This window comes from Pipra filicauda, unplaced genomic scaffold, assembly GCF_003945595.2.
Source record: "Pipra filicauda isolate LSUMZ 115617 unplaced genomic scaffold, ASM394559v2 scaffold42_size3861933_pilon, whole genome shotgun sequence".
Lineage (NCBI taxonomy): Eukaryota > Metazoa > Chordata > Aves > Passeriformes > Pipridae > Pipra > Pipra filicauda.
In genome coordinates this window covers 2,959,274-2,972,173 of record NW_024104565.1, presented here as the reverse complement: position 1 = coordinate 2,972,173, position 12,900 = coordinate 2,959,274, and the positions used below count along the sequence as shown (strand labels likewise).

Genomic DNA, 12,900 nt, shown 5'->3' with positions numbered 1-12,900 from the left:
TTGGAGGAAAAATTACTACTTTTGTTGAATTTTGTAATTAAATATTGCACACCAAGATAGTGGTTTTCAGTGAATGAGATGTGGAGTTGAAGAATTTCAAAGCTTTTAGGGAGTAGATTCCTTTTTCCTTGATTTCTAATAATTATCGTCTGTCCTGTCAAAACTGCAGTGTGCAGAGCTAGAAGAGTACAAGTGAGCCAAACATTCCCCAGAATCTGTTAAGGACTTTGGTGTGTTGCTATTTTATTCTATATAAGATACAATGATTCTATTACAAGAGTTTGAGAAGGCCTTTGTTAAATCAAACACACACATACAAGTTTATGTATTTGAATGTATGGGCTAGAAGCTCATATTTAATTATAAAATATTGTATGTTATAAGTAAAATGTTAATTGTAATGTAGTTGGTTTTTCCTCCCACCTCCTGCCCGCAACACACACCCACACACACACACACACAACATAAACCCTGTCCCCTTCCTATTCTGCTCCCTTTGAATAAGTCTTAGTTTAAAGACCTGAGGCACAGGGGTTTTTTTTCTTCACCCTTCATGGGGTGTTTACTTGTGTACAGGTACATTCCCTTCTGAGGAAATAGTTTTTTCTAAACAATTTTTCTGAATCAGTCCCTAGCAAATTATTCTTCAGTACTAGGAAAGTTTTAAAAATACTATATATTCTTTGTTTCAGTCCATGAATTAAGTTCTACTTTGCAGACGATGAGAATAAAAGTGGAAAAATTTCTTTTCATTGCACTGCAATTAATACTAATATTGTTACTGATCCAGCAGAAGAAAATCTGAAGTCATGATGAACTTGCAGTTCTTTAAAATGTATGAGCTAGTTGAACACATCCAATATTGAACCAAGTCCCATGTGTACAGTGTTGCGTCAGTATAAAGGGTAGCTGTCTATGTGCCTTTAGCTCTCAGTTTTACTATTCCAGAATTACATAAACCAAGTCATCTTCATAACTGAGAATGTATGTCAGCAGAATGATAATTAAATGGGTTTTCTATCCAGTATTTAATTTCTTTCAATATTAAGATGCAAACTTTTAAAAACTGGGAAATATATCAGACTTTCAAGTTTCAGTGATCTTCAGATATTCAGTCTGTAGTAGTTACTAAGACTCTATTTCTAAAGACTACATAGGTATTTAGGTTGTACTGTTTATTAACCTAGTGTTGTCTTTTAAAAGATGAAAAAGACCTGGATGTCACTTATCACTACAGTCTTCTGTTGCACTTCATTTATTTTGTATCCAGTTTTTTTGAAAGGCAGACTTTACTGATTTTTTTTTTTAATTTTAATTCACAGATGCTGGAAGTACGTCTGCTATATGAAATAAATGATATTGAAACTCCAGATGGTGAGCAGGTGCCACCTTCATCAACTCCAGGCGCAGGTTCCAATCCTCAATCCATTGTTCCCCAGTCTCACCCATCTACTAGTAGCAGTTCATCTGATGGACTTCGTGATAATGTCCCGTGTTTAAAGTAAGTATATTCTGTTACACTGTCATTGAGTATGAGACTTTATGAAAATATGTCATTAGAATATATGTACTTTGATATTATTAATTATATGTAATTGCTGGTGAGAATGTTTTATTTTATAGAGCAACATTTTCCAAATATATGAAATTTGAGCTCTGTTTTAAGAAGCGAATATTGCTATCTCAATTTCTTTAAACTTCATAAGCTGATTTGGTAAAAATTTGAAAATCCTTATGTTATGATTTAGGAAAATTTGGCACAGATGTTAGTATAGTTATAGGTGATCACTCTTTAGAGCAAACATTTTTTAATAGCAGCAATTTAATCGCTGTGTCTCATTGTCCATTGAAATGAATAGGAAACCTGATGTTCTGTGGCTGAATACATTTCATCTGTTGGTTTTCCAGAGCCTTAGGTTTTAGAGCCAAATCAAAAGTGGTGAAAATTCTTACAAATAGCTAGCTGAGTGGTAACTCTTTAGGCTTATAAATATACATCTTTTTTGAAAACTCTCTAAGAGAACTACTTGATATTTTGAAAACAGAATTAAATAAATGTCCCATTGTCAAGGATCTTCACTTTGCATGATGCCTCATGGTGCTTGCAATATAGGTCTTTGACCACTTTTTTGGTCTTTTTAAATTGGGAATTTTTCTATACGCTTCTTTGTGTGAGCTTTTACTCATTTGAGAAATGAAAATTAAAAGAAGGCAATCTTTTTCTACTCTTCTACAAGAGTGCATTATGAGACCTCTTGACCATCACTTTTTCTAGCAGAATGTATATATCTTACAGATATAAAGTTAAGTATGTACTTTCTGTTTTCTGAAGTTTCAAGGTCCCAGCTTGGATTTTAATTCTTTCAGTGTGTCTATCTAGAAAATAACTAATTCTGATGCGGTTACTTTATCTGAGTGAGGATTTTCAATTGTATTGATTTTGCCAAGTTGCAGTGATGTATTTCTAAAGAAAATGTTATGCCTTGCTCTGAAGATGGGAAAAATGAAGTATTTGTGATCACCGTTCTATTAGTTTTCAATTAGGTAGTGAATCAAAGAGGCCCCTAAAAACATGAATTAACAATTTCAATGTGGATTTTTCTTCTGATTGCTTTTATGTGATTTTGATCATATTTTTTACAATTTCCCGACTTTTTGAAATCCAGTGTGGTGTAGAAATTAATGAACTCTGAGCCCCTAAGTTAAAAATTGTTTATTTTGCAGAGTTAAAAATTCTCCTCTCAAGCAGTCTCCAGGCTACCAAACTGAGCTAGTTATCCAGCTAGTGTGGGTGAGTGGAGAACCTCCTCAACAGATAACCAGCTTAGCAGTCAACTCAGCATATGGCCTGTAAGTATATTCTACGCAGTTTTTTCATTATCCTGTCAAAGGGGTTTAAAATTATCCATTAAAACTAAGTCTCTATGTGTGTTCACATGAGCTGCATGGCAAGACAGAGAGGTAATCAGCCTCTTGTGCTTAGGAGATAATTCCTATTGGGTCATGGCAGATCCTGATTATGCTAGCAGCAGAAACAAATCATCATCACTCTTTCTCAGCTACCACTGTACAGCTGAGAATAAGTGTCATTTAAGGCTCTGTCAGATAGGTTGGCAAGTACAATGACAGTGATCTGTTCTACTCAGTGCCATGTTTTTACAAGAGAACACTTAAGCAATACTGCACTCTAAAATAGTAATTTATAGATATATTCGATCTAGGATAATTCTTAAAAAGTAGGAAGTCTTCAAATGCTGAACAGTAAAAAATCTTTATGTGAAAATTTACCAACATTTAATTAGCACTGTCTTTCCTTCCACTTGTCTTTTTCCAGAGTAGTTTTTGGAAACTGTAATGGTATTGCCATGGTTGATTACCTCCAGAAGACAGTGCTCTTGAATCTAGGCACTATTGAACTGTATGGCTCCAATGATCCTTATCGCAGGGAGCCACGATCTCCCCGAAAAACTCGGCAACCGTCTGGAGGTGAGCAACCCAAAACATGTTTTAAGCTCAGAAGAAAGGCACAGCTGGTCATCTAGTCTTACAAATATACTTTTCTATACTGCAGTTACATTCTTTCTCCTTGATCTGTTCCTAATAGCACTATTTCAGGTTTGTTAAATCATGTTTCCTTAAAAATTGTTGCTGAGTGGAATCTAGTGATGCTTGATATCATTACTTATTTTTTCAATGTAATGTTTGTTTTAAGAAAACATAAACTGGAACATACTATGTGTAAGTAGATATAAGTATATACAGTGGATTTATGCAGTTTATAAGAATTTAACATAATAACACAGCATGAGGAAGTACCCAATATTTCTGATAAAGCTAGTACCCGTTTCATATGCTTGTATAAACCCATTAACGTTTGCCAATAACCAGTGCATTTCCTGGGAGCTTTGACTTCCCGTTTTAAACTTTGAATAGGAATGTCCCTGATAAGCTAAAGCATGTTTTGTTGTTTATGCTGTTATGTTATGCTTGAGAGGAAGCCAAATAAACTTCCACATATAAACGCATAAAATAAATAAATCTTTGAGAAAAAAAAAAGTACTTCGATTTAAAAATATGCTGAAGAGTGTTCTTTTTCAGCTGAGCAGGAAAGTGACTTTTCAGTCAAAATGCCAAGTTTTTTGAAACCTAAAGGAAAATTTAGTATTTTTAAATTTTCTTCTCCCTGATATGTCATGGATACTCCTAATTTATTTTAGGAAAACAGCTGAAGACAGAACGATAAACAGTGTCATTGCTGCCCCAAATGATTCTTTTTTTGATGGGAAATCAACTGTTCTAAAAACCCTTCTTCATGCACTAGTGTTGATTTCTTTGAGAGATCCAGAATAAAGTCCTGTTAAATTCTTCAGATTATATGATATTCAACTGGAAATGTCTAGGATGTTATTTCAGCAAATGTTGGTTTGAAAAAGATGCAGTTAACACTAGTCAGCTTATTTCAGCTCAGGAAACTTATCTAAAAATCATTAATATAGAACAGAATGTATACAGTTTGTGTCCTGTCAGAAAAAATATTTTCTTCTATGAAATGAAAAAACAAATTATTTTGAGAAAAAGAAATTACTAGTTAACTGTGTTAACTTGTCTTGGGAGTAAAGGGCTTAAATTCTGCTTCACGCACTTAGATTATAAACTGCCTTTTGGAGTGCTAAACATAACTTGCCTTTGTTTTCTTAGCATTCGTTATTTTAATGTATTGGATCCACATAACTGTTTCAACTGTCTCTAAGACATTCACAATTAAAGTCCTTTTTGTTCATGAAGCTGTTACATGAATTCATATTTCTTTCATCTTAACTTTTAATACTAACGATCTGCATGGCAAAAGCATTTTAAAAACCTGGTTATACAAGTTATTTGGCTGGCTTTTCTGTCTCAAATGTACTGTTAGTGTCTCCGTCTTTCCTTTTCTCATTGCTTCATAAAGGTATGCTGACTGTGGCTTCTTGCATGTGCGGCCTTTCTAACTTATATTCAGAGTCTGTGAAAAAGCTTCGCACCTCTTATATAAGTAAGTCATCTCATGGCATTCAAATATTTTTGAACATCTGAATTTGATTTTTTTTATTTGTTCACTCACCATAAGTATTTTTCTTAGTCCATTTTAAGTAATTGTTTTCCTTCTGGAAACTGATTTTAATCCATCACACATCTATTGTATTTCTTGTTCATGATATCTTTAAAAGAAACTTGAAGAAAAAGGCAACCATAATAGTCTCTGTATTTTGTATTTTTAAAGAAATAAATATCAAAATCAAAAGGAGATTCTACCTTTAAAGTTACTGATGTTTACAGACCTAAGATCTTAGGAATTTAGTGTTCTTTTAGTATAAGCTTCCCTTGTTTGGTTCCCTTTCTGGCAGAAAAAGTTTCATAACTCTAGTTAGACTATTAGTAGTAGTGATAATAATAAACATTGTGATAAACAGTGATTTTTCTACTACAAAAGAAAATTTACTTCTACAAAGATGTTTTTTATAAGGATTAAGAGTGGAGGTGTTTGTGTGTTGCACAATACTGTACAGAACCTTCCAAGCAGTTTTGAAGTTCAGGTGTCTATGTAAGGGAGGTAGCCCATCAGAACTATGATTTACCTAAGAGATTCTCTGACTTACAACATCAATTACATCATCTAAGAAATTGGAGAATGTAAAGCTTATTTTTTTAAAGCATAACGCTGTTCCTTTCCATAGGATGTCAGTTTTTTCCAGCCCTTGGCAGAGGTAGGTAATCTCACCCCATTTTTTGATGGAGTAGAATAAAACTAAGCTACAGGAAGACAGAGCTGGAGTTTAAAAAACAAACGAAAAACCAAAAGAAAAACAAATAAAAAACCCAAACACTTGATACTGTCATCCAATTCATAGTTCTGCCATTTTTTCCCTGAACAAGAAAAAAGAAATACATCTCAGAGAGTAGTCTTAATAGCAGAAACCTGCTTTCTCTATAGTCTTCAATGCTCTGCTGCCAAGGCAGAAAGGGAACTAGGCATAAAAGAAATGCCTTCACCTTAAGATGATACAGAACTGAAAAACAGAATCTGGCACTGATTGATTATTGTTTTGAAGAAGAGCAAAAGATGAGTAGAAATCCCAAAACTAGTTTTTGAAACCAAATATTATAAAGCTGAATTCTGTTGGACTGTTTTATTTAGGAATAGGTTAAAAAAGTTTTGTACAAAAGAGTTAATTTCTTAATCATGTAGTTCTCTTTCTGTTTACCATCCTGACAATATCTTGGTTAGCTGGAGCTACATTCATTTTAAAATCTGAAAATAATTTCTCCTTCATTTAAAATTTCTCATTATTTGTAGTTCTTTCAATGTATGTGTTGCCCAGACTTCAATAATTTAAATAATAATGTATTATTGCTGTGTAATTTTCCACAAATAATAAGTATTAATATTTAAGCACTACTCTTTGATATATTTATGGGATTGGAACTGTATGAGATAGTCAGAACACTTTTGGATTTTGCATTCTCCCTTTCTTGGACATTAGTATCTGCATTTTCAAAAATGCAAGGAACTTATGATTCCTTGGTTTTATTTTGAAAGATATGCCTTCACTGTATTTTTTTATCTTGAAAACATTTATATTTTAATATTTCAAAATTAATTTTTCTGTGAATAAGACATTTTCACACTTTTGCAACTCTAATTATCTTCAGGGAGTATTAGTACTTAATATCTAAATTCTTTGAGAAAAAGTGCTTAGGTAAGTAATGTCACGTAGTAGTTTTAGAAAGTTCCTGTATTTAACTGTATTTAAGAAAAAAAAATCATACTAGCCTATATATATGCATTCAGACAAGTTCTTAATTAGTTATATTAAATTCACATTCAGATAGCATGCAACAGAGCAGAATATATTGTACATAGTATCACAAAATTGGCTGAACTGAAAAATTGTTTCCGTATGAGGGCAGGGAGGGGAGTAGGAAAACATTATTCTCTATTACTCAACCACTTCCAAAAAATGGAGGAAGGATTGGTCCTTTCTCATTAAGAACCCCAATATTCTGTATGTTTCAGCATAGAATGTCAGTTCAGTAGATCATCAATATCTGCTAACATATTTACAATTTAGTAAATGGCATGTCCTTCATCAACCAATTGAAAATTTACAAAGGTGTTTTTTAAAGAAATTCATATAGTAAGAGTTACGTATCTTCTAAAATATGAATGGAAATGCAAGATTTTTCCCTTCGCTTATGTTGCAAGAATATGATGTATGTTTCTGTCATCTTATTTTTTCTACTCAGAAAAGAAATTCAGATTCCCGTCTTAAAGCAGCATCTAATTAGAGACAAGGCTCTCTACACTAGCTAGACTGTAAACTGTCATTTCAGGCTAGCTCTACAGATACAAGCTCCCAGTTGGGATCGTGTTTTGGAATTTATCAGTGATTCATACCAGGTATACTACTCACATGTTTTGGGTGGAAATTTATAGTTTGTGAAGCATGCAGTATATGTGTTTTGTTAAGGCCTGCTAGACAGTGTCATCAGGTGCTTGTCAAGCTTAAAAACAAAATCAACTTTTGCCTTCAGACTGTAATAGTAAGGGAGGGGTGGAAATCAGCTTTGGCCACGTGCCAAAAGACGTGAAATGTGTAAGTAAAATCTTTACAGTGTGATGAAAATTCTGTATATTCTATACACAGTGGGGGCTTACACCAAGACCTTTGCTTGTACTGTTTGCTAAATATGACAGGAGTCATCAAGTCAATACTGATACCAAATGATGAGACAAGTTATAACTTCATGATGAAACACTAAAACTTAGACAGCTGTTATTTTTCCTTCTTAGTTACTTAAATTCATATAGGACACCAATTTTAACTCTTTTGCAAATAACTGTTGCGGAGGATTGCAAGATTTTATGTGACTTTTTGATTAGTCCAGTATAAAACAACTCTATAAGTTAGCATTTCTTAGTTCTACCAGAGACATTTTAGGTTTCTGACAAAATTGAAGCAGTTCTTGCATGCATGTGACTTTTCATAATTTTTATTATACATCAAAAAGCCTTCTTTTGAATGTAAGCTACGAGATATTCAGAACTGGAATTGAGGCAAACTGGAAGAAAATACATACCTAGAACTCTTCTGGGGTTGCTCGGTCATGCTGTTTCCCCTATCCCCTTTCATGGCCTATTTGAATTTTAACCTAAATGTCACAAGACCAACATGAGCTGTAACTGACATCAGCCAAGGTGAGAACTGTATCAGAAAGTTTGATTATTGGGTTTGGGGAGCTTTTTGACTCTGTTTTTCAGCTTAATTGTTTTTAGTTCTAACTTTTACATCTTCATATCAATCTAGTTTTAGTTGTAATTTTTAATTAGACCGATTTCCAGTCCAGTTGTAGGTTCTTCAGGTATGTCTGTCTAAAACCTATGCAAAAAACTGACAGGGAGGTTTTTAATGCAGCATGCTAATGTTTATGTCTTTGACATTTTATTTTATTTTTTTTTCCAATTTGGAGGGTTTTCAAATTTCTTGCTTCTGGAGTTCAGAGAGATAAATAAACTAAAAGCTTATTAGAAAGTCACTTGTATATACCTTGATGTCATAGGAAGTTACAGTCTTTGCAGTTCTAAAATGGAAACTCTTGGATCAATTTGCTTTGGTAATTTATAGCAATTTGCATGTGTACTGTAAGCCCGAAACCAGAGAACTTTTCCAGAAGAGCTGTGTTGCTGCCAGAGGTTCTATCAGGGTACCTGGGGATTTAAGATGAACAGCAATAGAGACTGTCATGCCAGTTTCTTCTTGTTGGTCATAGACAGACCCTCCTAGTTCACAGCTTAACTCAGATCATTCTTGTTATTCTCTGCTTAGTTTAATTACTAATATAGTCATAGGTAAAATTACTTTTCATCTCTTCCTGTTCCTTTTCTAGATGGCTATGATTAGATTTCCAAGGTTTACGTGCCATAATGATTACCATAATGCACGCTTACACTTACTGTTCATTAAGATGTATATTAATCAAATTATAGCCTCAAGACTTCTTACAAAGAAATCAAGTATGCATGTGTATAACTTCATTCTTGGCTAAAGACTATTCCTGTCAATTCATGAGTTTTCATAAGAGAAACAGTGCAAGTAGTTAAACTCTTCCTTTGAAGGTAAAGAATTGATATTTACAGAAAAGAGAAAATTGAGTTCCTAAACTGTGTGTTTGGATTTGTTTGGTTTGGCTCCTGAAGGAGCAACTACTTCTAAGAGCACAGTACAGGTTTATCCTCCCAGCACTGTTACTATCTAAAATTTGTATTGCTTGTTGTGAGAGCAACATCAGGATTTTTGAAAAATCTTTTTATATAATCCTGTCTAGTTCAAGACATTTAGATTCCCATGCCTATTTAAAACTTTGGTGCTTTCAGAGGTCACATCATATTTAGAGAATATGTACCATGATTATCCCATAGTATTCATCGATTTACTGACAGATAAATAACAAAATAAATTGCTTTTTTCTTTCTCCTGTGTAGTGGAAAGACATAGCTTTCACCTGGAATTTTGCTTGACTTTTTAAAATTGAAATTGGTTCCAGGACTCTCAAGTGTAGAGTTAACGAAGCCTTAAGGTCATTTGACAACAATTCTAGTGATTGAGTTTTGAGGTTTAAGCTGTACATGCTCTTAGTAATATTAAAAAAGACTATTTAGGATAAATGAAACTGTTAATGCAACATACTTTCAGTGTGTACCAGATTGATATGGTATTTCAGGAGAACCTTTTTCCCTTAAAACTATTAAATTCTCGTTTAGTGTTTGGAAATTTTAAAACTTTGATAGAATAGAGCTGTTCTTATGTTTTCTATTTCTTCACAGATGCACTTGTGAATGTGTAGTGTACAGCTGTATAGCCAGGCTTTCCATGTGATGCCTTTGTTGTCTTAGCCCTTACCATTACACTTCTCAAACTTTTTGACTACTGAGAACATTTGTGTGCATGCAAAAACCTTTAAATTTAACGAGTATTTCTTAACCATTACTGTTCAGTATTCCATGCTTTCTTGCCTTAGTATCACGTCATGAAATTTCTGTAGGAAAACTTCATGATATAAACCTGAAGACGCATTACTAACCTTAAAATATCAATAAAATTCACTTTTCTTAATTGTGGACAGCCTGGACAGCAATTTCGTGTCAAAAAGGAAAATAGAAAAATTCCTTGTGTACTTCTAATCTGTGCTATGGAATAATACTTGGAGGCTTATCAGGCAACTTACATCTTTGGCATCCGATTGTGGACTACTGGACTTTATTTCCTTCACTGGAATGAAAGGAATTAGTTAACATGTTAACATACTGCAATTATTCCAATTGATCAAATTTGATGATGTAAAAATTCTATTGAAATTCCTCCATTCTAGGAAGAACGCCTTTGTAAACACCCTAAGATCTGAATTCTGTAAGTGACATCAATAAGGAGTTTTTCTGGAAAACGAACTTGGCAATGCAAATTGACAAATATAAAGCATATCACAGTATCAGCGGGAAAGTAGTTTGAAAAAAGGCCCTGTAGTTTCACATATGTGTTTGTAATCTTCAAGATCCTCTTTAATCTGATTTTTCTTTTGCATTTAAATTTTTAATATAACTGATTTTTTCAAAACAAATTTTGCTTGTACTTAATATATATCTATAGTGTGTAAATAATTAACTCTTCTGATAAGTCTGTCTTGCTGAATATATGGTGGTTTTCAGTGAAATTTAGTGAGAGTGTATTTTGTTAGTGACTCTACAGTCACTCTGGGTAGTGTCAAAAATAATATGTAACGGAAATTCTGTCACAACTGACTTGTTTGTATCTAATAAAAATTGAAGTTCCTAACTGCAGTGGAAGTAAGAATAAAATAGCAACTGTGTTTATAATACTCTGGCTTTGTGTTTCAGCAGGTCTTTGTGATATTAATGAAGGTACAGTGGTGCCAGAAGACCGGTGCAAGTCGCCGACATCAGGTAATCATAACTTTCTCTGATCTTCAGCTTCTTATTTTCCTATGCATTAACTCAACATTTACTAGTTAAGTAATTATATAAAACCTGTTGTCCTCCCACAAACTCTTTGAGCTGTCATAAATTCTGCTGTGTTGCACGACTGCGTTTTTAAAACAAGGGTGAAATAAGAGATGCAGTAGGAACATGTCATAAAGATGAGTGGCATCTTTAAGTGGCAAACTGCTATTTTTCTTTGGAATCAGAGGTCTTCAGAAACCAGTATCCTAAACAAGGAGTTGTTTGATTTTTTTCAATTGCAACTGCTGTATGTGAACATTTTAAATTATATTTTAAAGATTTAACATTTTATTTCATATTGGCTAGTTGAGGCTTATAGCCATGTTAATTCTTAATAGTGTATGTAGTATTAGAGGTGTATATTTTTTGTAGTAGCTAAAAATTGTCGCTTATCTTCACTTCTTAGTCTGAGAACTTTTAAAGATGTCATTTTGTTTCATTCAAAACTACTCAAAGTTAGAGTAAAGGACTAAACTTCAGGTTTAAATCAAGTATGTAAAGTAGTATGTGCAATGTAGTGCAAAATGCTAATCAAGATAAGAATCTAAAGATAGATTCCTTTTCTATTGTAGCCTGTATCTTTCAAAGCCAAGTTGAAAGCATAATAAAACAAAATATGTTTGTAGCTCTAGTAGAAAGTTTAACAAATTTTAATTTCTGATTTGACAACTGCTGTGTTTTGATGTTAATTTTAAATTGTGCAAAACTCACCTCTAGATCAATCGATGTCATTTTTGCTAACTCTTTCTAAAAGTAAATTGAATTTATTTATAATTAAAGCAAAAACTGGATGGGAACTTTAATTAAAAGTCTTAACTGAAGATGTGATTTCATGACAAACATCTGTAATGCTGAGTACTGGCATGCTGAAGTTGTTAATTTCAGCATCATTTATAGTGAAAACATTTTTTTGTGGTGTTTAGAATAAAGTGCATCTTTCCTATTTCGTTTTTTAATATGAAGACTGATGTCTGTGAACAGTTTGCTGTGCAGTGCTGCAGTTGCAGTAAATCCCTTTGTCTGTCAAGGTTGAGGATAGTTATCAATCTCACTAAGGTGTTTGAATTTGACCCACTTAAAAAGTCCAGGCTAAGTGTGGTTTCTGGTAGACTACTATAAAATGTGTGCAATGAACAACTAATGAGTTGTAAACCCTAATGTGTATCCTCTTTTCCCCTTGCTCCAGCATCACCCAAATATCAACCCCAACTGCTTCCAACTCATACTGCTTAAATGTAACACCCTGTGTAGTATGAATTAGAGAGTTTCTTTCATAAGTTGGAATTCAAGTAGAGTAAACCTTGATTCACTATTTCTACTAACAATGAAGGCAAGTCCAAAGATGAAAATCAAGGAAACCCCTAAATTTAACAATTTGCTTCCCTTCCTCTGTTTACCCCCTCCCTCCTGTCTGAGTTCTGTGAGCTGTAGTACGATAAAAATTAATTAAATTTGAATGTTTCTTTAAGAGGATCAAATCAGGAGATGGCTTAGAATAGGTGAATTCAAATGTCCTGAAAGGACACAAAATCAGAGGGAAATTTCCAATCCTCAAGAAGTAAAAATGAGTCTCCAGTTTGGGTTGACTTTCTGAGAACACTGTTTTGAACTTAGTTCATTTTAGAATAAAACCTGGAAGTTTGGAGAGCTGAGTATTCTGTGAAAAGATATATAATTTATGATGTGTACATGCACAATACTATGGATAAATAAGTCTAAAGTACCAAAACCAGCGAATGGACAAAAGATGGAGGACGAATGGAACTGTTGCATTCTCATGTAAAATATAATCTTGAAGTAGTGAGGCTGGACTGTGCCTTGCTTCCCTTGATTCTGTCCTCTACTCC

General features: G+C 33.5%; 1 protein-coding gene across 4 annotated transcripts in view; it reads left to right on the top strand.

The window, feature by feature from the left end:
- The window catches only part of STXBP5 (syntaxin binding protein 5), a 102,564-nt gene that overhangs the window by 66,008 nt on the left and 23,656 nt on the right, over positions 1 to 12,900 (top strand). For 2 of the 4 annotated variants that reach the window (XM_027725282.2, XM_027725280.2), the window contains exons 16-19: positions 1,323 to 1,501; positions 2,725 to 2,850; positions 3,335 to 3,486; positions 10,934 to 10,996. In XM_027725282.2, the coding sequence (XP_027581083.1) occupies positions 1,323 to 1,501; positions 2,725 to 2,850; positions 3,335 to 3,486; positions 10,934 to 10,996 (520 nt within the window). Of the gene's footprint in view, positions 1 to 1,322; positions 1,502 to 2,724; positions 2,851 to 3,334; positions 3,487 to 10,930; positions 10,997 to 12,900 lie in introns of all 4 variants that reach the window. The other 2 variants (XM_027725281.2, XM_027725279.2) reach the window with 1 other exon arrangement.